The 27,010-nt window shown below is 50.1% G+C and overlaps 1 protein-coding gene across 2 annotated transcripts in view; it reads right to left on the bottom strand.

Annotated features, from left to right (window-relative positions):
* Positions 1-3,508: 3,508 nt before the first annotated feature.
* SMOC2 (SPARC related modular calcium binding 2) overlaps positions 3,509-27,010 on the bottom strand; it is a 128,372-nt gene continuing 104,870 nt past the window's right edge. For both annotated transcript variants that reach the window (XM_037020901.2, XM_037020902.2), the window contains exons 10-13: positions 14,494-14,593; positions 12,431-12,705; positions 7,257-7,294; positions 3,509-4,997 (exon numbers count right to left, since the gene is read on the bottom strand). In XM_037020901.2, coding sequence (XP_036876796.2) covers positions 4,980-4,997; positions 7,257-7,294; positions 12,431-12,705; positions 14,494-14,593 — 431 coding nt within the window. In that variant the 3' untranslated portion in view covers positions 3,509-4,979. The remainder of the gene's footprint in view (positions 4,998-7,256; positions 7,295-12,430; positions 12,706-14,493; positions 14,594-27,010) is intronic.

The raw sequence follows: 27,010 nt of genomic DNA, 5'->3' as shown, positions 1-27,010 counted from the left end.
GACAATGGAAATAAACTTCCTGAGAGGGAAATATATTTGTTTGATCACGAATGAGGTCTTTATTTGCTGTGAAAGCCTGAGGTTTTTGAAATGGTGACCTGATCATGACCTAATTTAATGGCATAATTGATGTTTGTTAAAAGTATAATCAATGGTGACTAGAAGCATATCCTCTACAGATACTCTTGGCGTGGGGAGCTTGACTTAGAACAAGACAGGAAGGATGGAGGTTTTCATATCACAACTCCCTCCTTAAGGGGCCCCAATGCCCTTTAACCTGGAGGGACTTGCGGCTCTGCTCACCCAGCCATCGCTCCTGAGCAGAACAAGGCCACAGGACCGAATCGGCACCGCCGCCACCCCACCTGTGTCTCGGGTGCCACAACACACAGCGATGGCCCGGTCACTTCAGGCTGTGCAATCAGCTGCTCTCTGAGGGGCTCCCTCGCCAGCCCTGACACCCACCTTCTGTTAGCTATTGCTTTTCTTTCTCTGGAACATGTCTCGACAATGGTGATTAATGACAGAATGTGATTTATACAGTAATTTATTTAAAAAGTAAATCAAATTTATTTCTCAGAATTTCATTTAATAGAAATATTTTTCCAGGCAAATACATTTGGAAAAATAAACAGTAAAAACAACTAAATCTTGAGAGAAATAGGTGAACAAAGGACAAAATCTTAAAACAAAGCCTACTTAGTACCTGGAATGTTCACAGAGCAATGGGAGTGCTTTCACCCGTCCATTCAGAGTGATGTCTGGGTGCCTCTTTCAGGGATCATCACATGCTCTGGGCAGCCGAAAATGATTGAGTTGACTTCACAAAATAGAGGCCTGCCTGTGAAGGAAGGATTCCATCACCAAGCTCAGCGTTCCTGGTTTATTCCAAATTAGGTGATGGTATGCATAGGGGGGCCGCCAGGAAGAACGGCTTTGCACTGCAGGTTTGAATATTAGAATTGATATATTCTGCGTTTAGTTTATTCCTTTCTCCCAGACTGGAGAAAGCCTCAGTGATTATATGGTCCGGTGTCAGAAAGTCTGGGGGTGGCCATGTGCAGAAATTGCACAGATGCACCGCTGGAGGGAAGTCAGTCTGTCATTAAGCTCTCGCTCTGATTGGAGCGCGACCTACACAGGTCAGGGCTGCTATTTCTCGTGACACTTAAAAAAAAAATCAAACTGCCAAACCAAATCTTACAGCACACTTAAATTTTTTATGTTATGTTACTTTTATAAAAATGTTTCTTTTATTATAACAAGGCTCGGTTAATAAAATTATTTACCAAATTAGAAAGACCATTTTCATAGACGAAGAAGTAAAAAGTTTGACATAGTTTAAGTCATAAAACTTAGTGCTTCTGTTATAATACTCAGAGAATCATGGGCATGTACATTTAAATGAAAACATTCAGGGCCTCACCCCAGGCCACACTTATAAGAGCCTTGGAAGCAATAAAAGTCACCTTTCCTCTGAACGGCAGCAGCCACAGCAGATGGAAGGGGCCATATAAAAGCAGGCTGGTAGGGAATATAAAAATTCCACCCTTTCCAACAAAGAAACAATCTATTTACTGAGCATAATTTCAACTTTAATTTAAGGAAACAAAATATTTGTACTGAAGTAAAAAAATTAATAACATGATGTATAAAACCTGTCTGCTAGGAAACACACATGAATTGAATTAGCTTGTCGACTCTGTTGGTACTTAGCATTCAGATGTTCAGAGAAAAAAGGCAGAAAAGAAGGCACTTCTTTCACAGAAACTATACAGATGGCACAACAGCCGTTGTGAGTGTGTGGAGCGTCAGAGGACAGTGCCCTTCCCTCAATGTCCACACGACACCCACACCATCCTGGGCAGCAAAGGCCTGAGCTGGGGATGGAGAGAAGGGGTATCAGTGGCCAGTGGCATGTGTGGACATCTGCAGGAAGCCCAAAAGGCATGAAACATGCCATGTGCAGCTGGCACATGCCTTGCCCTGGCCCTCAAGCCTCCAGTGCATCTGGTGGCGTGCGTGGACACACAGGCTCTGGCAGGTGTGCAGACAGGGGCCTCGTCCTGAGGACGCAGAGCCCCCAGGAGTGCCTGGACTCTGCCAGGTCTGCCACGGTGTCAGCCCACAGCTGTCGTCTGTCTGCGTGTTAAGTGAGGAGACGGCTCATGTCGCTGTGACTTGGCTTCTCTCTCCTGTTGCTTATAAATGGAGTCAGCCACCCACAGCAGAGGAACCTGGATAAAATTATTCTTTCTCTGGCCTTCAGGCGTCTCCCTCTGAAGGTGAAGACCTGTGATGTGCAGCCTGACATGTGTCGCCACGGTTCGAGTTCACATTCCCCGTCCTTCACACTCTTGGAGAGGAATATTCAGAACCACCTGATACAGGGCAGTCCTGACACACAAACTGGAGTTCATACACCATCAATCAAATGCCTGTTTTATAGCAAACAGGCCACACTGTAGATACGTGGTAATGCCTCAGCCCCAATTGACTTCCACAGCGCTGCCCATGCTTCCTCCATGTCTGATGCATATGCTGACACGCATCCCCTTCGCTGCCCATCCAGCTACTAAATGGAGCTTTGCTCCCAGGAGGCCGAGGACCCGCTCATGTCCCAGACTGCAGACACCTCTGGAAAGGGGATCCAGCTATGCACACCCACCATGGCCTCCTGCAGGTGGCACACCCACCCCTGCCCTGGGACTTGGTCTGAACCATGCAGTGGGCTCTGGTCCCCCAACTCCACGTGGCCCCTCCAGCCCACCTGCCTTTGTCCAAGCCTTGTCGGACACCTTAGTCTCCTACCTGGCCCAGAGCCCAGTCCAAGTCGCCCATCCCTACCTAACAGCTGTCTTTCTCCTAATTCCATCTGCCTTCACTGCACAATTGACATGCTAAGACTGAGTTTTACAATGATCACTCCTTTTTGAGTAGAGGAAACATATGTGCAGGAGGCAATTGAACAAGATGCATCCTGGAGGAAGCAGAAGTGGTTAAGAAGCTACTGTGATGGTTCAGGCAAAAATGTAACAAGGGCTTAACCAAAGAAGGGACCTGGGGTCTGGAGACTGGGAGAAGTGCAGGCTTAAGGCTCTAGCTGTATGGCTTGATGAGCGGTGATGACTTTGACGAGAATACCAGTCTTCCCTGTTCCATTATCCGCCCCAGCACCTGGCAGGAGGGGGGTGTTCAGCAGCCCTAGTCGGTGCTCAGTGCGTGGATGACTGTCTCACACAGAACGGACGAACCCTGCGTCCTCCGCCAGGCCGTCAGCACCTCACTTACTAACTCACAACCCTCCCCAGCATCCACGCTGGGCAGAGCAGGGGACTTAAGCAGGAAAAGGTTAATGACGTGTCCCACGCCACATAGCTCTGGGAACACAGCCAGGATTCAGACTCCCCCAGCCCAGAGGTGCTATCTTTGCCTCTCTGAGAGGAGACGCCCTCGAAATTAAGCAATTATAAAAATTTGCATTTAGCTGGAAAGAAAAGACTGAGTCCAGTTTGTTAGCATATTTTATTTTAATCTAAGAAAAATGATTAAATTCAAAGCTCAGAAATATAAAAGATTATCCAGTAAATTTAGGATCAGAACTATTTCTTAAGCAACGATGACACACACACACAAGCTGGTTTTATGGCCCCAAAGTCTTGTTTTATCACTTTTGCAGTTTAAATATGTAAGAAGCCTCATAAAACATCTTTGTGCCCATTCACAGAGATCATTTTCCATGGCACACATTGGGGAATTTAGAACCATGGAGATTATTTTTCCAACCAGAGTTTGGAGCTAAGATACGGCCACTGCTTGCCACACACACACCATCCTCCCAACGGCACCCACCGCTGTCTGGGTCCGGCTCTGAGCGCCAGCCGGCTGCACACACGGGCCGTTCTGCTGCTTAAGTGCAGGTGTTCAGTCCCCGGCTCTTTCCTCACAAGCATGGCTCCGGTGAATTTCCCACTGGCAAGTTCTTGTGCCCTTGAGCATTCAAACAAGAATTAGGGGAAGGCATGGGACCTCAGGCACTGCCTGGCTGCCATGACCAACATCCAGGGAGCCGCTGGCCAGGCCTTCCTTAAGGACACTGTTTGTAGTTTGTTCAGGTGGTAGTTTGCCCTGCAGTGGGCCCTGGAGTGGACCACCATGGATGGGTAATGCCAGTGGAGGAGAAAAGGCAGGGCAGACAGGCATGTTTAGCAGGCCTGGTCACGCTGTGATTGAATTTCCTTCTCTGAACGCTAGGTCCTTCTGTGCCACCTCAGGATGGCAGGAATCGCTCTCTAGCCTTTGCTGCATTAAACTGAGGCTGAGGCAAAGCTCAGACAGAGGCTTGAAATGGAAAGGCAGGCACACCAAAGACTGAAAAATATACTTTGCTACCAGGGCACTGCCTGTTCTCACTGGATGGCTTTTGTGGCTGCGTAACTCATTGCGTGGGTAGGATCTCCGGGGAGCAAAGAGAGCTGACACAAAATCCCAAGAAACGAACAAACCATGCACTTGCTCGCTGGGTGCAGAGGACAGCAGCGGGTCACATGTATACGTGGATTCACGACGTGGACTCGAATGCTGCCAGGACCACAGATTTCAAAGGCGGCAAGTTCTCCCCTCTCTGGCTGGGGGTGTAGGATGGGAGCCCCACGCTTCAGGTGAAGCCTCTAAGTCTCTACGATGTTAACATGTGCACGGCGAAGAAAATAAGCTTAAATCCATTCAAAATGCATCTCCACCAAGTACAGATTTCGAAGGTCAAGGAGGACACATACATTGTATGTGATCAATTTTCTGAAGCCAACCCTTCCGTTTTCACAGATTAAAGCATTCTGTTTAAATATCTCATCTCTACAAAGTGAATTTACATTTGAAGTACAAAGTGCAAATACTATGTGTTTTTGTTTTTGTTTTTTTAATTGCTTGGTGAGGGAGCCTCCCACACATCTAGGGACGGCCTTGGACGTGTGAGCCACTTATCCTTGCTTCCTTGGCTGAAAAAAAGACAAAAGAGACACGTTATGAAGCGTGCACCTCGCACCTGTGAGGGCCCAGGCTGGCCTCCTAGGGATGGAAGGACCTATCTGGCAACAACAAGGAGCACAGCAATATTTTAAATTGCTTTTAATGATGTGAAAAAAGAAACAGCAGTGGATTGGCTATTTGGGGCATAAAAATTAGTAAAAACACAAACATTCCAGAACTCCTTAACTCTAACAGTTTCCACCCCTCTCCATGACCAGAACAGTAGGAAAAACATATCAGTTCAGAAAATTAACATCTACTCAAACATTGTAAGTGGCGTCAGTATGTTACACGTTCTGCAGAATCTTGTATCACCTTGGATTCCTTATACAAAAATAATTATAACCATCTAATTTATGCTTCCAACTTAATAAAGGTATTGCTGACTTCTTAATTTCTCTTTTCATCCTTTCTGTTCACTATTTTACCCAAGAAGAAATACGACTTGAGAAGTTGGCTTACCAAATTACTGGAATTCTGTGCCCTGACTGCCAATTCAAAGTGATTTAGAATGAAAAGGAGAGGCAATATATACTCTTCCAGATTTATTTTTCCAAGTGAACCAACTCCTACCAATATAAGTTTCTCCATGGTGCTGTTTTATTACTTAAGGGAATTAAGCTTAACATTGAGAAGGTTCCAAGTCGGCTTTTATTCCCCTGATGAGGTACGAGGAAGTGCTGAGAAGAGAGAGGAATGCGTCTCCCGCCTCGAGCTGATGGAACTTTGGTCTCGGTTACTCATGGGTAAGATAAGCCATGAATGAATGTGCTGTGCAGTCACTGAAGCTGGTCAGAGCACTGGGAGACATGGAACTGACCAGTGGTCACACCAGCCTGCTGGTGAGGCTCGGATCCCTCTGTGTCACGTGGAGACCGCAGAAGAGGCCAAGACAGCTCACTTTGATTAAGTATCCGTTTTTGCATCCTCCTCACTTGCCTTCATTTAATACTTCTTGCCTGTGGTCGCTCATACAGTGAAAGATTTTGGTGGCTGGCACTATTTTATTCTTCAAAGCGATGTTCATGGTCTTCTGTTCTCTGGTCTGTGCACGCCACAGCTGGCTTATGCACGAGGACTTAATCCCAGGATCACAGTTGGCAGTATCAGCCACTAAAATAATGGCACGCAAGTCAGCAAATTCACTCAGACGTCATAAAAAGAGCGGGAGACGCTGCAATCGTCTCTTGTACTGGGAAAAGGCTAAAGCGTGAGGATTGTGTTTTGAATTGAGTTTATTTATGATTGAGTGTAGAGCACATGCTCAGTCACCGTTATCTGATGAGAACAACCATTTGGAAGTCTGGGCACAGCTGGCATGACTGCTTTCAGACCAGCCCTGTTCTGAAGTGTCAGCGATGTGTGGTAGGATTTAAAAAGTTAAAACCATAAACGTTTGCTAAGCAAAGGAAACCATATCACATGTCTTTCTAAAGAAATGGCTTTCAGTTACACCCAAGGTGTGTGTTGGGGTTTCCACTTAACTCACAGCAAATGCAGGGGCTGCTGGCCTTAGGAAATGTTGGCCTGACATCCAACAGGTGAAGCAAGATAAATAACAAATTGGCGAGAAATCCTCAAAGAGGAAGATTTTCCCCTGGCTCTGAGGAAGGGAGAAATGAAACAGCTCATGTTTATCTTCTGGAAAATATTCCTGACTTCAGATAGCTTGTGGCATGGGCTCTGAGGATACACCACAACCACTCCCTCTAATTACATAGACAGAGATACAGAGTCAGAAACACAGAAATATGTTTATAATCACACAGCAGGAAACTGAAAATCCTCCTTGGAGCAGAAGACTTGCCTCCTTAGGATTCCTAACAAGAAGCACCGTCACGTGAGTGCCCAGAGGTCTTCTGCCCCCACAACCTCCTTAACGAAACCTAAGAAGTGAATCATAAATCCTGGAGAACTGTTCTTAAAAAGTTTCCACCAAACAAGAAGACCCAGACATTTTTCTAAAAACAGTGAAATAATTGAAATTTCAAGTAGTAAAAAAAGTGAAGGCAAAATCTTTAAGTTGATGATTTAAGAAGTTGATAATTTCTGACAGACTCTTGCCGACCTATTTTCTGCTTCAGGGGGTGTACATATGGTATGTTTTCTCTTCTGGACGATTTCTTTTCTTGGAAGGAACTTTACTTTCCAGATCTACAGGACCCTGAATTTGTATTGCCTATAATTAAACCAGCAAATTATTAAGGTAAAAATATGGATCTGCTCACCTGTCTACTGGAAGTGCCTTCAGCATTACCTCTAGGGGCTAGCAGGAAGAAAAAGACATTATTAAAAGTTAAATACTCTTCATTTAGTGAAAGATTCAATTTAATTTTTCAGAGAGGGATCAATATCCCTTTAGAACAGTGTCATCAGTCAGCAAGCTTGTTTGCCTGAGAAAATGTACATAGAGAGAAAGCACAGATTCTGATGAGTGGATCATAGAAGCCACAGTGTAAACATTTTCTAACAAAAGCTCTAGCCCAGCTTTAGAAGAATGTTTCATTTTACCAAAAATTCCAAAGCAGTGTCCACCAGCCAAGGAGGCCTTCTTAACTGTGTTTCTCTCCATCTCCCTGGCAAGAGGGGCCTTGCACCACCGGGAGTCGGGAATGAGGCCCTCGGCAACAGGCCAACACCAGTTCTTGGAAATCTTTTGGTTTTATATTTAAATCATCAGACATTAACATGTTTGGCAAGAAACAGTTCTTCCCCAGATTCTCAAGGGAAATAGAAGCTCCAGGGAGATTCTCATGCACAGGGTTTGTTCCATGGCTTCAGCATGTGGCAGGTGTGAAGAGCAGGGTGGGAGGCTCAGAGCTGCCTCCAGAACCCTGAAGACTTCGCTCTCCATGGAGCGGCTCCTAACCGGTCCACCTGACCTGCACCTTCCTCGTCCCCCGGGCATGGCTCAGTGCTCCTGGGCACCTGTCAGAGCCACCCTCCCACCTCTCAGCACCCTCCCGTGGCCTCAGGGTCTCCTTATCTCCCTTCGCTGATATAACCATCCCAGCAAGGTGAAGGATGTGGCCTGTGCCACATCCATAAAAACACCCTCTGGTGAGACTCCCACACAAAGAAAGGGCCACACGGCCCCCAGCTGCGTCACACCCAACGGGAATGGTCTTGAGAGTGCTCATCATCAGTATCAGATGATATGGATATTTTCCAGGTAACATGGCCAACAACCTGGCTGTAAGGCAACATTCCTGAAAAAAGCAGCCAGCGTGAAACTGGGTTGACAAGATAATATGGTCAAAAATGAATATTTCTTAATTGCTGAGTTTTGTGACCACTTTGGAGGGTCGTGACACATGTCATCTTTTACAAATTTTTAAAAGTTCTTCAGAAATATTTCCTTTCTTGGTTTTTTCATTTCTCAATCATCTTCACTTCTCTTCTTTGCATGTCTTGTAATAGTGAAAGTTTAGATCAAAATGCCCAATAATGTCTTAGTTGCAGTAACTTAAATGCAAAATCTTATGTAATTGCTTAAAACAAGTGTGATAAGAAAGTACATATATTACGATCCTATTTTGTAGTGAAAAATCACAGCATATATAAACATGTGTATATGCAAAGAATACTCTTTTGCAAAGCTACAGATGTAAGTCTGATTATGTCTGAAGATGAAAGGTCACATATTCATTTCTTTATTTGATTTCTAACCTTTTTCAGAATAAAGAAATGCATTGTTAAATAGGGAGCAGAACAAAGGGAACACAAGAAACTGGTAACAGGTGGATGTTTAGTGTTCCAGCGCATCCTCTCCTGAATATTTGGTTCTCTCTGACTTTTCACTATTACAAATCATACAGAGTAGGACAAAGTAGCTGATAATAAAATTGAAAAAAAGTAGAAAAAACCTTAGAGAAATTCTGCAGGGAAAAATAAAAGGGCTGCAAAATTAACTGATTATGTAGATAAATCCCCAATGTCATTTTGACCAAATTGCAGCTTATTTGGGAGGTGGGGAATCATTCTTATCTTCTTATTTAAGTAATAAGACAATAAAACTAGGGCACAATTTATTCAGAGGGACATAGAGAAGATAACACAACATTCTGCAGCAATTTAAACATCTCTAGTAAATGGCACTCAAGTCAAGAGAGAGAGCGTTGTACCCACAATTCCCTGCCCTCTTCCTGCTAACGGGGTCATGTACCCCCACTCTCCCCATGCCCCTCGCAGGGCTACACAGATGGCCCCAAACAGTCTCAGGATCAGGTCAGGAAGGGGGAGGATGCGGCCTGCGCCATCTCTTAGCATCTGCTTCACCTGCAAATGTCCCCTGCGTGCAGATGGTGTTTCCCCATGGAGGCGTCCCCTCAGCTCATGCCCAGATAAGCTGTGGAGAACCCATGCCCACCTATAGCAGAGTGGTAGCATCCTCAGCCTGTATAACATGGACCGTCCTGTCTGTGGTCACCAGGGAGTCACTTGACCCCAGCAAGATGCAGGGACCGTGTTTCCTCTCAAGACCTCCCACTACTGTTCAGAACTCCATATGACCTCCAAATTGAGGTTTCTACTCCACCTTGACAGGAGCAACTGGGCCAGTCTCAGGCAGGCATGCAGCCCAGTCATTACGGGTGAGGATCTGCGTTCATGACAATTGTCTGCAGGATGAAGCCAAATGCCTCCAAAGCAACAGAGGAATTCAACGTGTCCAACAAGAGACCCATGTCATTCTGTCTGAATGCCCTCGATGGGCGGATTCTCTTGGAAGTAGGTACATTAACCAGGTCTTTATTTCCTGCATCTGACACTGTGGCATCTGGGGCACGTGGGCCCAGGGGAGACTGTCCCTCCCAGGGTTAGCCAGTTTCTACAGAGGAGACCACCTGCTCAGCAGCGCCCCTTTCACTGCGGATCAGTCAGCCGGACCCACATCCTAGCCACCTCCCCGTGAGACAGCTGTCCCCCACCCTAACAAAGAGGGCAGCCCCCTTGTGCCAGAGCCCACTGAGATCATTCAGACTAGTCCGTCCTGAGCCTGCCGAGCTGCCTCACCCCAACCTTCCCATGGAGACCGCAGGGAAGGCCCTTTCCCCATGCCCCCGCCCCCTCTGCCTCCCGACCATCCATGCGCCCTGTGCAGCCCTGCCTGGTGGGCCGAGCCCCCCCTGGGGAGCTGAGGGGCAGCCCTCTAATGGCAGTTGGCCTCACTATACCTCGGGTTTTCTAGTAATGCCCTGTATTCTAAAATAGCAGGACACTAAGTAACAGAGCGCATGAACCAGCTCTGAGAACAGTGCTGGTGTTAACAGGGAGGTGGGCTTTGAGGTCACTTCTGGTCACCACCACGGGTAGGGGGCCAGGATTGTGCCCTGGAATTGCTGGCATCAGCTGGGCATCTGGGTGCTGGAGGACCTGTGACATGCACAGTGCTCTGTCCCCAGGGCAAGGCATGGACTGCCAGCATTGCTTGGAAAACCGGCTTCCCATCCGGATTCCTCTACAGAGGGCAGCCGTGGCTGACCCGCTTTATGGATGCCTGGAGGAGCGGCCCCTGCACATGGCGTGCAGGGTCTCCCAAGGGGGCTGGTCTCCGGGGTGCCAGGCGGCCACGGCGCAGGCCGCCTTCTCTGACCACGCAGGGGTGAGCTGTCAGGTCAAGATGGCATGCAGCGCCCTCAGGGTTTGTCTGGAGAGCTTCCCCTCCCACTGGCTGCTGAGCCTGGGCTCAGCTCACACCCAGGGATTCTCTAACTCGGCCAGCTCCTCCCGGTACACAGCAACCATCTACACAAACCGCTGCTCCTGCAGTGTATCACGTGGCTCTTGGCTCCTCCCCACACACTGTGAATCATCTGCAGCTTGGCTGCTACCTCCATCCCTTAATTCCCAGTGGATATTCAATGTTTCTGCTGAATGAATGAATGATTGATGCCATCTAAGAAGAAAGCCACTCCCTGGAACCACTGGGGAGACTCTGTGCGCCCATTTCATGCTGGGCCGGTCTGTGCATCGTGCGGAAGCTCTGGACACTCGCACAGCCAGCGGGAGAGCCCAGGACCCGGCTCCTTGAGGTCCCTGCCCCTGGGAGCTGATTACACAGCTCCAAAGGACACCAACTCCGGACACTGAAACAAACGCGTGCCGACCCGGCAATGAAGCCCCCTAGGGGGGCAGGGGTAAGGGACCGGGCCGCACCACGGGCAGCATGCAAACAGGTGGGGCGGGCTTCTCTCTAAGGAAGGAGGCTAGCTTGCGTGCTGGGTCCCAGGAGAGCAACGCCCTGCGCTGCGGGGTTCAGCCTGAACCCACCTGCGGGCTCCCAGCTCCAGCCCCACCTGAGCTGTGCCTCAGAAGTCTGTCACACTCACCTCAGCACTCTATCAAAGATGAGCCACCTGCTGGCCTCACCCCCTCCCTTCCCCGGGGGCACCTGCCTTTATTCTGTGTGACCTGAAGACATTTGTGGGCAGGACTGTGCCCCTGAGCAGGGACAACCTGCCCCATGACCCCCAGCGCGAGGCTTACCGGGGGTCAGCGGGCAGCGGGACAAGAATGGAGGGAAGGGGTCCTTGTGAGCAGAAGGACCAGCTGCCCGTCCAGGAAGGGGCGCCGGTGGGAAGGAAAAGGCCGGCCTCCGCCCTGCTGTGCCTGCACTTCCTCCACCCACGGCACCCCAGACCCTGGGCTCTCTGGCAACTTAAAGCCTGTTTCCGCAAGGCCGTCCGGACACCCCACCTCCGCTGGCAGCCGCCAGATGCACAGGGCAGGGGGGCCGGTGTCCTCAAGCCCTCCGGCTCGGGGTCTGGCGCCCACCTGCTCTGGCGTGATGACCGCTCAGAGCCGCAACCACAGCAAGTCACCCGTCTCCCGAGATCCAGCGGGACCCATGTCAAGGAGAGGGCGAGGGGAGAGTGGAGCGACCCTGCAGGCCCGGAGGTCACACGCCGTGGCACATGCCACAGAGGCAGCGCCAGAATCAAGCCCTGAGGCCCAAGCCACGAGTGCGCCTGCGGCCTGGGGCGACTGCCCGGAGTGGGCGCCCCCGCTAGTCCGTCCCCAGGCCCCCGGGAGCTGCAGGGGCCACCGGCTGTGGGTTAAGGCGGCGGACAGCGGGCCCACCCCGGCTCTGCAGCCACAGCGCCCTGGGTTTCCTCAGACGATGACAGCGGCGATGGCGCCGTCCTGCCAATCCCCGCGCGCCCACCCCGCCGTCCAGAGCGTGCAGGGAGCCGGGGTGGGGGTCGGGGACACGGGGAGGCGCTCGCGCTCTGCGCCCTGCCCCGCCCCCGGCCCTCCCCGCCAGGCCCTCCCCCGCCTCGCTCCCGGGAGGCCCGCCCTCCGGAGAAGGGTGCCCGCAGAGCGTCCCAGGCCGGGGTTGCAAGCGGGCCGGAGGGAGGGCGGCGGGGCCCTCGGGGAGCGAGCGAGGGGAAGGGGCTCTTACGGTGGCGCTTCCTCGTGTCCGCGTCTCCTTCCTCCCTCGTCGCGCCCAGGCAGCCCGTCAGCTCCTGGATGGAAATGGACTTGTCGTTGTTCAAGTCACAGTATTCAACAAACTTCTTCACACATTTTTTGGGTTTCGATTTTTTCCGCAGGAATCTCTTAAAGGGCTTGATCTCCTTTTTGCCAATGTCCCCGCTGGAGTTTTTATCAAGGAGCTTGAAATACCAGTGGACCACTCTCTCCTCGAGCGTGTGGCTGGGGTCGGGTTCCGAGAGCCTGGGGGACACACGAGGTCGTCAGGACGCCCCCCCGCGCTGTCCACAGACGGTGCCCCACCACCCCCACCAAATGCTTACTGCACTTACGGTCCACTTGCCTAAGCCTGTGCGCATTTGCCTTTAGGCAATAATTCAAAAAAAATAATTTAGAAAAGAGATTAAGCAAAAATGTCTCAAGTTCGTCTCAAAATTGCGAATGACACAGTGAATTTGTGTGCCAATTACACACTTGGTGTTGACCAGCCCTTGAGGACAAAAGCCCCCTTATGATGGACGCTGTGCCCCGTGAGCCGGCAGGGCCCCGGGGCATCAGGAGCACCGGGGTCCTGGGGTTCTCCACTCCTTTAAATGGGAACCATTGACATATTGTGTGTGTCTTGGGTATATTGAAACATGAAAATAAAAACATCTTAAAGTGGTAACTACATATTTTCCCTTGGGTTAAAAAAAGAAATTTTAGGATATAAATAAGTAAAAACATTAAGATACAAGTAAGTAAAAAGCTCCTCGAAGGCCTGGATTTGAGTCAGGCGTTTGTAACTGCCCCAGATGCTCGCTGAATGGAGGCCGGAGGCCAATGCTCAAGCATCTAAGGGCCGGCCTCCACCTCCCAAACCCTCATTCCCATGAGTCAGACATCAAAGGCTGCAGGTATTACAGGACTCTGATGCTACCAACCATTTTTCAGACTTGTGAGACAATTTGAACTTTTCAGAGAAGAGCAAACTTTCCATGAATATGAGATGTCAGTTTGAAATTTAGGTGATTTTCTTTTTTACTTTATTAAGTTTAATTTACTGCCTGATTATAGTATTTCCCATTAGCATTGCCTTATTTTCTTTTCTTGACTCTTACCCTTAAGCAGGGACACAGAGGAGACCCTTTTAGATAAGGAGAGCAGAAAGCTTGAGATCAGCTAGAAGAGATGAGATAGTCAGGGTTTGGGGCCAGGAAGCAAGGAAAGCCAGTGCTCTGAGGAAATAAAGATAGTAAGATTCTCCATCAGAAATAGCTCCTTACGATAAAGTCATACATTATTCTAATTCTCAGGAGGCTACAGTGCTTGAAACACCACGTCTGTCACACACTGGGAGCCCCCTCATCCTGGCAGGCAGCTAAGGAGACAGGGAAGAGCTGCAGAAAATGTATAGAACACCCCAGGACGCAAAGCTCAGGCCCCAGACCCAGTGGTGTAGCGTGTCTACAGGTGCTCGGAGCAAACCTTACAGAGTTTTGGAAGTCAAATTTCAAATAGTGCCGTGTGATGAATGCCACTGAATTGTACACTTCAAAATAGCTAAGAGAGTAAATTTTGTGTTTTCTATTCTTTGCCATAATAAATATGTAATTATATACTTTGCCCAAAAAATATGTCAAATCCTTAGAAACTTGAAACTGAATGTTTTAGTTCAAAATGTTTAAAATCCCATCACGAGCCTGGCAGTGCAAAGCGTAAAAGCCATCTACACTGGCTCTGCCCCGGGCCCTCACCTGCATCTCTCCCTCTCACCACCGTCTGACAGAACCACCGGGAACCCCACATTCCAGGACCGTTATGACAAGTCCTCTGTGCTTAATCCCATTAAACACCCTCTGAACAGGCAGTCCCAGGCGCATGTGGCAGTTCTGTGTCTCGGGGGTTGGGGGCTCCTTCCGTAAGCCCTGCCCAGAGAGGCCGGCCAGGTCTCCATGTCTCCTGGCTTGGCTCTGACTTCTGGCCTCTCAGATTTCTTGCGGTGCCGGGGCTTCCTCCCAGCTCCTTGCTCTGTGGTCCAATGCGACTTACCTGCCGGAGGACGAGGGGTCGGAGACAGCGTGGACCATGTCAGTAGACAGCGCGTCCAGAATGCTGGTGAGAAACTCATTCTTTTTGGCACCAGGACAACCTGTACAAAGTAAAGTATGTTAATTTTCCATGTTTCATAGAACACACAGAGTACATCAGATTCTTTTCTGTAATGGAAAGAAATGTTGTTTTAATATTTGGAAATTAGTATGCCAGGGTACCTTAATGTTAATGAGGTTGTTGGACATTGATCTGAAGCACGCTGCAATATAGACATATTGATTTTGAACCATAGGTTTTGTAAATCACAGTATCTAACAGTTACTGAATTACTGCATGAGACTGAGAGATTCACAGCCACTATGTTCCCGATCCTAAAGCAGCAGGACACAGAAGGTCATGTTACCAGCCCACCCCCCAAGTGGGGCACCACCGCAAGATCACTGTGCTGGAGATGATGGGGCTGGAGTCCCATCCCGGGAGGCCCAGGTCCAGGCACTGCCCAGGGTCAAGCAGTAACTGAGCATGTGTACTTCTCCTACAGGAGCCAGCTTGGCGTCAGCCCCGCCTTTCCCTCCCACTCACCCGCACCGCTTCCCCTGCGCTCCCCACTGGAAACGCTTACCCAGACTGCTTCAGGAGGACTGGGTAGAGAGGCAGCACTGGGTGAGAACCCACACCGCTGGGGAAACCATGCTTCCCAAGAAAAACCACCTTCCCGTTAACATTCCCTCCCTCGGGAAGAAATGGGAGATGAGGCAGCAGGCAGGTGACGGATGTCAGCGGCACCTGGGGACCCTCAGCAGGCAGCCCTGTGCTCTGGCTCCGAGAGGACAGCAGCCCCTGTCCGGGCCAAGCGAGCCTCCCTGGCCAACTGGCCACTAAGAGGAACAGAGGAAAGCAGCAGGCCGGCCTGGGAGTGCCTCCAGCTCCAAGCCCATGGGCAGGGTGATAGAAAGCCTGCTCAGTGGGGTCGCCAGGTGCATTCCCAGCAGAGCCCAGGTGCCCGGGGGCAGGTATGTCCGGGAGGAGAGGGGAGGGGGAGAGCTGCACAGCTGCCCAGGGGAACCACAGAAGCTGGTCGCTGTGGGTTTCCCCACCCCATCAGTCCTCCAGAGACACCAGGAGGCTGTGAGGTAGAGAGGAAATACAGGTGTCTGGGCAAAGGCTTAGCACATTAAGGAATCCTCAGGGCTGAGCAGCCTTAAAAGAATGCTGCTTATATTGTGTGTGGTATGATGTTAGTGGGGATTAACCTGGGTTACTTTTTGTTGTTAATTTAATCATATCCCTCAAATGAGGTGAAGCAACCAAGATTTTTAATAAGAAAATATCTATTCATCATGAAACTCAAGACTAACAGCAAATAGAAGCTTTAAGAACTCTTTGATACAAAAAGAAGTCAACTTAAAAAGTTCAGTTCACTTAAAAAACAAGAAATAACAAAGCAGTGCCTCTTCGACATAATTTTTTATCATGGCATAAATTACAGACTGTGAAATGCACTTATCTTTCTGCTAAGGATTTACTCCATAGTTGAGGTACTTCAGTCCAAAAACAGAGTACTTTTCATTTGTATTTGCAAAGACTCTGAGCTTCATTTTGAGTAAAGAAAAGGAAAAAATGAGTTAGGTTCAGGAAGACAAAGCTGTCCCACCTCCAGGATGTGCCACAAGGTGAATTCCACCCATACTTTATGGGCTTGTGAGCTTTGGTTAGAATCACGAGAATTAACACTGAGAACACGGGAACTGACCGAACTGACTGCAGTGTCCAGTTACTCAGCAAGGACTTGTTGGGGCCCTGGAGCTGGTGCTGAGTTCCAGTGTGAGTGACTGACCACATGGCACGGGTCTGAGGTGCTTCCATGCCTGGCAGGACCAGAGACCCCAATTCCCTTTAGACTTGGTGAAGGACACATGGCTGTTCCACTCAAAAGTTAACCACTAATGAAGTGGGAACAGTACGTGTCATGTCCAAATCGGGACGAGAACAATGGGGAGAGGTGGTGGCATTCAATGTAATGAGCATTCTGGGAAACTCATCCCCAGGCGTCCTGGACCCCTGTTCACCCATCTCTCTTAGCTTCTATCAATTGCTCGGGCAATACTTTGAGAAGTCTCTTCCTGATGTGAATATGCGACTCCTTGACATGTTCATCCTGACAGAATATTTGCCACTGACCGTAGCACAAAGCTATTTCTGAGATAAAAGCCAAATAAATATGTAACATGAGAAGAAATCAGGAAAAAAAAATTAGAGAACCGATTAAGAAGTGAATTTTCATTAGATGAGAAATAGTAAAGGTCCCAAGAAATCAAAATTCCATCACCGTGAAATGGACCAGGTCTTGCAAAGTGCAGTAGCAGCAATATGGCTCAAGGGAACAGGGACCCCACCCCACAGCATGGGGCTTTCCCAGGGCAAGATGCAGGGAAACATACAGCTGGTCCCCAGAGACTTCAGTCTGGCAGGCACACAGCACCAGGGCCCAAGATGGTCACTGGGGTCTCTGTCCCCAGAAGCATTACCAGAGGCTATGCCCACCAGCCTGGCCTCATGGGCACTATGGCTACCTGGGTCCTTGGGTGGGGCCGCAGTGAGTCATGTTCTCAGGGAGACGCACGGCTCTCACTCCGGGCTCCTCCCAGGTCTCTGCACTGCTGCCCCATAAATCCTGGCCAGGCCAGCCCAGCCTGCAGGCTCCATGACACAGCACAGGGTCACCATTTACTTGGGGACAGTTGTATGCAGAGCAGAGCTCAGAAGCCATGGGACAGGGAGGGCCCAGTGCAGAGACAGCCCCATCCAAGGGGCACATGGCATGGTGAGCGGCCACTGCTGTCCACAGACAGCCAACAGTCAATTAAACAGACACTTGCAGAGAGAGGACACCAGACTGTCCTTTTCAAAGCCAGAATTGGAATTACCACACCAATTCATTTACAATTCTGCAGAAAGCTCACAGCTTAGCTTGAAGGCACTCTGCTAATCCCACTTATCTGTGGAATCCAAGTAAATATTTGGCTTATTAGGTTTCTGTGGAAACGCTTGGGTTCTGATATTGGTTTTGAGCCACCATGAGAGCTTCCCTGCCCAGCCCTGCCCATTCTCAAGCCCAGCTGCTTGTCCAGAACCGGACCCTGTGCTCCGTTGTCCTTTGGGCTGAGCAGATGCTTGGAAGGGTAGTACACCTGGTCAGACTTACGGAGGAGCTGGATGCCCCCAAAGGCCCTCATGGCATCCTCAGTGAGAAAAGCCGAAGACAGAGCCTGGGCTGACTCTGCACCCAGAGGTCCCTCAAGACCCATGTCTCACAGTTATAAAGCCAGAAGAGCCCTTTCTCCCAGGGATATCAACACACTTTATCAACCAGTGCTTCCCCCAAGGTTTTAAGAATCTATCACACAAAAACTTCCTAGTGGCCCAGTTTTGTGCTGTTCCCCGGGAAAATATGAATGAATTTTCAACTACAGAGTCACAGATTAGAAAACGAGGCTGACGTTCACAGGTTGTGCAAAATGGGAATAATGCAAAAAATGCCTCCTCTAGAAAGCTTTAGGGGAGGTGCCGCTGGCCGCGGCCAGTCTTGCCTGAAGACTTACAACTGAGACTAAGTTTACTGAATGGATTGTAGGCATCAGGATTTTAAACCCCTTAACTTAACAAAATTCAATTTACATAAAGGGAGCTGTGTAGTTTATAATTTTCTTTCTGAATTGCCTTCAACTGTCAGTAAGTGTTAAACGGATGACAGTCTCTGCTCTGAGGGCAGGGTGAGCCCGGAAAGGGGCTCCTCCTTGACCTTGAACACCAGTGCGGCTATGAAGAAGGATCAGTCTGTGAACGTGAATTAGTCTCCCATTAGAAGCTTCTTTTCCTTTGGGTGAGTGAGGTTTCCAATAACAACCCACTCACTTAGCCGATCATTTACAAAAATGAGAAATAAAAGTGCCTTAATACTCGTTCCTACAGTTTAACCATCTAGTGGAGAAAAGAAGGGAATCTCTGGGGCAGTCAAATAGCTGCTGCTGAGCAAAGGGATCTAAGACACAGAGAGCAATGCGCAGCACAGATGCGCTCAGGTCGCAGCCCTGCCGCCAGCTGTGAAGGGCTGCGCCCTCCCGCTTCCCACACCCGGTCAGCCTCTCCAGAGGCTCCGCAGCAAAGCCAGGGCACGAGGAGCACACCCTGGAAAGGAGAAAGGTAGGGGAAACGAGGTGGGCCCCAATCCAGGGCCCCAGAGCCCCAGAGCCCCAGAGCAAAGTCTGGGCTTGGAAGGGAAACTGGGAGTCCTTGTAAGAGCTGGACAAGCGACAATCTATGTTCTGCGAGCCTCATGGTGCCACGGTGTGGGTCTTAGATGTGGGGGCCCAGAGAGCCAGGGTGAGGCTATTTCTGTGGACCAGGGATGGTGACTGAGACCTAGATCAGAGCTGGGCCTCAGAGGCCTCAGAAATAGGTGCAAGAGGCCTCGTGGGGCCAGACGGGGCTCTGGCCTGGGCTAGCCCAGCCTCGTGGACAGAGCAGGTGCACAGAGAATGTCCCCGGCAGAACGTGGGCTCTGCTTCAGTCCTCAAAACCCACTCTGATAAAGGCGCCTCTCCACACGCCCTGTAGCCACAGGAGGAAGTAAAGACAGAGTGTCCTCAGGCCTTTATTTCCTCCTTTGTAAAATGAAGCATTTTGTGTCCATCACTAAATTTAATATGTGCCTTTTTCTTAATTTTTAACTTTCTTTGCAGTTGAGACATAGAACGATCAAATAGACTTAGTTAGAAAGGTTTCTTCGGGCACATTTATTTTAACATCTATAAAATACTGGCAGCTTATAAAAGGTCTGTAAAGCCTATTTATAAATCCCCCCAACTTGGGATGCGGCACCAGTATCACCTGCAGGATGCCGGTGTCAGGATCAGGAGCCCCTCTGCAGAGAAACTCACCTCCCTCACACCTTTTCTGAGCCCCATGGCTGCTCCTGGCTGTACAAACCCCTGTGGCCCACCATGACAAAGTCCTATTCTCAAATAAAGGCCTTGAAGAAAAGGCACAAAACACTCCAATCTTAGGATAAAAACTAAATCCCCACTCTTGAGTACTCTAGCTTTTCTATCTTTTCTGTATTTACATATATTATTTATTTATTTTCACAAGTCTCTGTTTCAACATATGTTTTTATTATTCTAAACAAAGACATTCATAGGGTGGAGACCATGCTTTGGTTAGTTAACACTTGGTAATACATTGATGAAAATCAGAGTTTGATTAAAAGTCAGTGCCTGAGAGGCATCTGGAAATTATTCACAAAAACACACAGCCAGAGAAAGTCAGGACTTGGAGAGCATCTGGCTGGCTCTCGGCCCTCCAGAGCTAACCCATTAAGCTAAGGGCTCGGATAGGACCCTCTGACTGTGACATTCCAGAAATTCTTTGCTTTTGATTTTAATTCTCTTTTGGTTGAGTCATCTGGGTCTATGATGTGCACTAGGAATTTGGAATAGCTGATAAGTTCAATGTGCATATTTATGTTGGAGAAACTGTTTATATTTCCCGAGTCCTCCTAGTTTCTCAAGGACGTTATCTTGTCAGACAGTCACTGGACCACTACTTATTAACCATGCGTTCAGTGAAAAGCTCCACTTTCAGCCTTAGTGGGCTCCTGAAACAAGGTACCGGCGACGGGAACGGCAGGGCTCCTGGTGACTAAGTAAGGTCAAAGTCCAGGAGGGTGCTCAAGATGTCCACTGGCCACAAGTTTGGGGCACACTCACCTGGAAGCCCTTGAGGATGGGCCATATTCTAATGAGGCATTTTGTCCATTAAACATCTTTCTCCAGTTTTAGGATTATTTCTATCATCCTATCAAGGTTTTCTCAATTCAAGGGAAATTATTCTCCCTCTCCATGGCACCCAGTGGAACAAAACAACTACTTTTGCTTTAATTTTCTCCTAAGCAAAACTTTTTTACATTCCCAATCTTAGGTGGGAAATTTTTAAGACCACTGAAAATAAATAACCATCAACTGTTTACACTCAAAACATTTGAATACTTATAGCACTTCAGGAAGCCATTCTCACTCTAGTATGACACGCACCCTAAAGGTGTTCAAGTGCCTTCCTCAATTCTAATCTATTAAAAACAGAAAGACAGAGCCTGAAAGGGAAGAGAGATAGCATGTCTTCATTCCAAGGTAAGGCAACGTCCAGCATGAATGCACTCCAAAAGATGCCCATGCCCAAGGTGCCCCGCATGACCCTGGGCATCCTAGTCACTTGCGCCCAGAATTATGCTCGTTCATGTGAAACTCAGACCACATGTGATTCTGCACCGTGCACAAGTATCACTACCTGTGCTTGATCTGCAGTTTTTACTGAATTCATTGCAGTTTTTACTGAATTCATTGCCCCATGATCAACTGGTAGATTATGTCGTGCAGCCTTGCACTTCTGAGAATATTTCTGAAATTATTCTTGAGATAACACTGCCTCCCTACAGGAGCTAAGCCAGTGCCTGTCACTATAAATACAGTTGCTAACTACAAAGTTTTCAGGCCTGTGAAAACAGTGAGAGGGACGCCACCACCTCCACTTACTGCAAACCTAGTGGTAACAACTCCGCTGGCAGGTATGAGCATGCACGCTGCTTACAGCATCCTTGCAGGGCATCCATGCCCCATGTCACATGATCTGCATCATGCCCGGCGGACCTGGAATGACATGTGCTCTGGGACAACATAACCAGTCAGAGGCCTGGCCAGTAGTGTGGCATGGGTTTATTTGTTCCCCAAGTTCATCCTGGTGCCATTCAGAGAGGGTACATGCCCCTCCCACAGCCCAGGGTCCTCCTGCTCTGGGGCTGGCAGGGAAGGACGAGCAGTGAGGGCACCAAACTCAGCCCCACAAACGGGCCAGAAAGAGCTGGACTGTGTCCAGATGTTCAGACACATGCTGATTGCTTTCGTTTTTTTAACAGATGTAATTTAATGGATGTGTCTGACTCAGATGGAGAAAGCTCTCTTTCAAGCTCCTACTTCATTTATTTTTACTTTCAATAGCTTATTTCACAATATTGCCTCTTTCATATCCTTATGAGGAATTTAAGAAAGAACGCAAGGCTTAACCACAAGAGAGACTGGCTGTATATCTTAAAACTGCAAACCTGGAAAAATCCATTCATCACTGTCATAAAAAATCAGCTTGTAAATTGTATTTTATAGCGTCAATGACCTTGATTTGATTCATGGGAGATTACATTTTACTAAACTCTTAAAACGTTAAGAGTGGGCAAGTGTTTTCTGAGCGTCCCGTAGTGTTCAGTGAAGGACGGCCTCTGTTGCCTCCCGAGCTGCCCCTCGGCTCCTGAGTCACTGCACACGCCCTGCGCTCAGAGCCGGCAGTCACGATGCTCTGGGCCTGGAGGCCCCATGTCCGTGCCCTTGGCATCAGCCCGCCCTGCCTTGACGCACCACTCTTTCCCTTCCCTTCTTGTCCCATGGTGTGGCCGGATCTCCCCCCACCAGCAGCCCCCATGAAGACATGTGGTGGGGAGCTCCCAGCCCCAAGAGCCGACAGCCACACAGCAGCAACACAGAGCCTGCCGATGGTCCACATGAGCTTGAGGAAACAGGAGCAAGGGACATCGCCAGTGATGGCCCACAGCCCACCAGCAAATCTCACCAAAAAGCGAGTGGGAGTCACTGGGGTCTGATGACACAAACACGCCCGACAGCCCTGTCAGAGCTCCACGCACTAAAGCAAAGCAGGAGGCACTCGGCCAACATCGCGGAGCAAGTGCATCCCTGCTTGGGAAGGAGGCGCCTCGCGAGGGCTGCGGGCTCCTGCTCACGAGGACCACGGCCGCCACACTCAAGTGTCCAGGGACACCTGCACCCCATCGCGCTGGGCCTGGGCCATCTCTGCAATCTCACGGTTCTCAGGTGGCGGGATTTTGAAACCAACATGAAGGGCTAGAACTAGAAGTGACCCCACCTCGGAGACAGTCCTCTAAGCCTCTGTGCTACATGGCCGCCCCCCAGAGCCTGGTCAGCTGAACAGGGAGCTGGACTCCTTCTGCGCACCTGCCAGAATGCTGGCTCCTCGGGAACAAGTACCAGTTTTAATCCATTGTCCGTGCAAAGTTAATGTGAACTTTTCAGAGATAAAAACAGGAAGAAATAACTGCTTCAATTTTTCCCCTTCCTGCCTATGGAATGAAGACAGAATATGTTCGGTGGGATTGGAGTGATTCACAGAAGGTCAGGTCTTACAGAAGCAGGTCTGGCTGCATTTCAGCAACATGTTTTAACTGTTTTCCACCTATCTGGACATGCCACCCAGAGCCAGAGATGGTGGACCAGCCAGTTTGAGGAGTGAGAGGAGAAGCTATGGCCGAGTCCAGGCAGAATCCCCTCCGCTGCTCAGCCCCCGAGACGCTTGAGGGCAGTGATGCCGACCCTGGGATCCTACCGCCGGCTTTGCTGAATCCTTTTCCCTCCACATCTGTAAATGAAGCCAGGTCTTAACAAAGTAAATGTGTTTGAACAAAAGCACACAGGAGTCATTTTCTCCTTTAAAAAAAGTTTGCTTTTCCCCACATCACTCGAACTCTTCGCCTAAATTTTGAATTCTTCTTGCTGGAGGCACAACTAGAACATTAGTAAGAAAACACCCCTCCGGACTTCAGTTATTCTTACATTAGAGGCCTGGGCAGTGTCCCCCAACCCCACACAGTGACCCACTCATGCCACACCCACACTGGCATCATCCCAGCAGAGCGGCGTGAGCAGGCTCGCCACACAACCTCACCACCTGCCTGATGAGACTGGCCGTGTCCGCCAGCCTGCCCACCGGCCCTGGTACCAGAGGTGTTCTCGAAGCCCGTCCTTGCCCCGAAATCCCCAGCCTGAGGCCCTCCACAGCCGGAGTGTCCCCCTTCCTTTCAAGGTCCCAACAGTGAACAGAGTAGAGCGGGTAACAGTAAATGAAGTCACTCAAATACCCCGTCGCCAGAAGCACCACAAAAAGCATATTTACTTAGTGTCTAACTCAACACAAAACGGGTTTGCTAAGTGCCACAAGGTGTGATAAAGTTCTTAGCAGTGGATGCCAGAATCAAAAGAGGTCTGTGTTTTGTCATAAAGTGCTTAATAATGTCATTCAAACGTAGCATTGGAACTAAAGTCCATGGCCCCATAAGTATCTACATGGCCCACCTGTCACCACAGGGTGTCCAGAGGTTCCTGTCTGGCTGGAAACTGGTGGCCTAAAGACCCCTGTCCAGGCCAGGCCCCCCTCAGGACGCAAGGCTGAAAGCCCTCCACAAACCCGGCCCTGCAGGCAGAGGGAGGGTACGTGAGGTGCCCGGGCTGATCTGCCCAATTTTTTATTTGGGAGAAACAGTTTTGAAATTGAGGCAGCCACAGTGGCATTTCAGAAATCACCACAGATCCACAGACTCGACTGTGCTCAGGGTGCTCTGGAAGGTTCTGAGGCTGGCAGACGCAGGCTACAGGCATTTGCCCACAGCAGTATCTGTCAGCTATTCAGCCGCTCAACGGCCTGCTGTCCGTCAGCCTCCAAAGGGCAGGAAGCCTGTGGGAACACAGGCTCCCCGCTTCGCTTGAGCATTGCCACACCCTGTGTGAGGACAAGCTGGGCGGGGGAGACGCAGTGCCCCTGTTTGAGTTGCCCCCCAGCCACTGGCACCAGGACAAGGGGAGGGCTGTCCCGTCTGCTCTACGGCCCGTGTTCAGGCCCAGGGAACTGCCACAGCCATGGGACCACCTCCCCCAGACGTTCTCGACTCAGCTCAACAGCCAGGAAACTTGTGTGACCCCAACTGGACGAGCCCCCGGCTCTCACCCGGCTCTATGTTTGCTGGTCTCATTCACGGTTTCCTCCTCTGTCAGAGTCAGTTGAGGGGTTCTCGGCTTCACCCTCGGCCTACTCGTCATGCACCCCTGTGTGTGAGGTGTTATGTTCCAGTTTCTTCCAGTTGGAAAGGTCAGAACAGAAAACACATGTCCTAGGATTCCTGGCAGCCAGGAGGTGTGAGTAAGGGGATCCGAGTCACAGAATGAGGTCTGGGAAGACACGGGAGGCAGGCGTCCGGCACAAGCAGGGGGCCTGCCTTCCTGAGGGCAGGTGGGGTGGCCAGCCAGTATCCTGCTCACGACTTGGGGTGCACAGCTTCGCAGGGTCTGCGGGGCCCTACCCTGGGGGTCGCCGCCATTCCCCTCTCTCCATGAGCCAGTGGGCCTCAGAAGCGGCGGTTCCCTGAACTCCAGCCAGCAGTGAAGTCCACAGCCACATGACCACAGGCGCCTCACACAGTCAATCCAAGCCCAGGCCAGCCCCCGAATTATTACCAAATCTGTCACACTTGGCTTATCACTTTCCTTTAAGAGAATCCAAATTCCTGTGGGTGAGGGCCGTGTGTCTGCCTCCCCCGACCCCCAGCTACATCATGGCACCAGGGCACCGACCCACCCCCCAACACCAGGCCACCTTCCCTTCATTTCTGGGATGTGGGGGTTTGCCCCGGAATGAAGAAATGGGGGAAACCCATCCAAAGCCTCTGTAGGGAGCATGTATGATACGGTTTCTGAAGCTTTCAAATATCAAAGACTTCATGCACATCCATTTCTTGACATTCGGATGATCATGGGAACACAGCAAGCCTCCCAGGATTTATCCTTGGCTCATCTGCACCCTGCTTCCTCATGGCAGGAAGTCTGAGGCACAAAGGGAAACTGCAAAAGCGAGAGATTAAGTCATTTTAACTTAATTCTCCACAGGGCAGTGGGAGCTGGCTGGTCTGGTTTCTCACCAGCCTTCGGAATGGGAGGCAATGAATGTGAGCTTTGCGGTGGCCTCTGGCCCACGGGAGGCAGGCTGAATGGACAGTCCCTCCAGGGTGAGGGCCACCCTGTCTTGTCTCCAAGGGGGCCCAGCTCTGGCGGCTGGTGTAGGGCACTGATGCAGGACGTCACATCTCATGTTCCCAAGCTAGGTCATTAATGACGAACCAACTCAACCAATGGCTCGAATATGTGCCAAAAAGGCTCCTGGCATTTAAAAAGGTCAGATGAGGATGTTTTTAAGATTCTGGAATTATTATTCTATTGCTCACTTAGAAAGCATCAGCTCTGGAAATGCTGAATGAGGGGGTGGTGTCCGTTCGCGGGTGCCATGACGGACATGGCTCTCTTACGGGGCATTTCCCACCTGCATCCGGGCAGTTCTGCTTGGAGGCTGGTTACACGGCCCCTCCTCCTGGTCTCTCGCCACCAGCTGGTCCGTCGGCAACACACCTGGCTCAGAGGCTGCGTTTCCGTGTAGGATTTCAGGTAATGGGCCTTAAAGAAAAGAGGATGCTTCTCACTTGGACCACAGTCAATGCCTGTTGCTGGAAATCCTATGCTTCTTAGAAAAACATAGCAATACGATGAGATGTGAGAACAGAAGGGGAGAAACCACGTCGACTTCTGTCTTCCTTGAACACAAGCCCTTCGCAGCACGTGCTCCTGAGCTTGCTGACCACGAGGCTTTGCTTTCCCTTCTTTGCCGCTCAAAGTGTGTGCTGCCCCGTCAGACCATCATCTGTCCTTACTCTTTGTGAATTAGCTCAAAGCCCATCTTCTGCAGGCTCACGGGTTGCCTAGCTAAGCTGACATGAATCCTCGTCTCTGAATTCCTGATGCCGACGGCAGCCATGCACCTGCTGGGACCACAAGCTCCCCACGCGGCGTTTCCAACGCTTCATGGCTGGTTTGCTGGGACAGGTTTTTGTTGAGTTTGGAATCAGGCTAAGCTACATGTGTTTGGGCTCTTCCATCCTGTAAATCTTTGACAAGGACTGGCCATGGAAGGAAACGGGCCCCCAAGGAGGAGCAGGGTGAGACCCTGCCAGGAGTCTGTCCAGACACCAGACTCGGTGGCGCGAGAGGCAGAGTCTCAGGGCGGAGCAAACGCAGGAGCTGCGTATTTTCATGGTAGCTGTGCCCCTCACCTGGCCGTGTCAAGCACAGGACTGAGCTCTGAAAGGGCACATGGGCTGAGGGGTCAGCTTCATGGTGCTGGAGGTACCTGCACGTGGCACGACCTAAAACACCACTGTATCAAACCGAGGGGCAATGGTTAAACACATTAAAACACAGCTCCCGGGCCCTATTTGTCCTCCCACTGCTCTGCCCATTACTCCATTCATGCGCCCAGCTGCCCACTTAGCAGGTGTCTGTTCAGGAAAGGTCTGACCATCCTGTCACCTCCGTGGTGCCTGCCACATGCCCCAGGGCTGTGGACGGAGCATGCTGAACATAAAGGGTGGCACGTATCCACAGAGTTCTTTCTGTGGGAACTCTGGCCAAGTGATATCATATCACCATCCCAGCTGGGTCACAGCATCCCAGATGTAATTAACTCTGCAGGAGCCCACGCATCTCAGATCAGCCCAGACCTCTGAGGGCAAGACACAGAGTCCCAGAGCCATTTGACAAGCAGACCAGGGAGAGCGGCA

The sequence above is a fragment of the Manis javanica genome, chromosome 13 (genome assembly GCF_040802235.1).
Source record: "Manis javanica isolate MJ-LG chromosome 13, MJ_LKY, whole genome shotgun sequence".
Lineage (NCBI taxonomy): Eukaryota > Metazoa > Chordata > Mammalia > Pholidota > Manidae > Manis > Manis javanica.
This window is presented reverse-complemented; position numbering and strand designations above follow the sequence as displayed.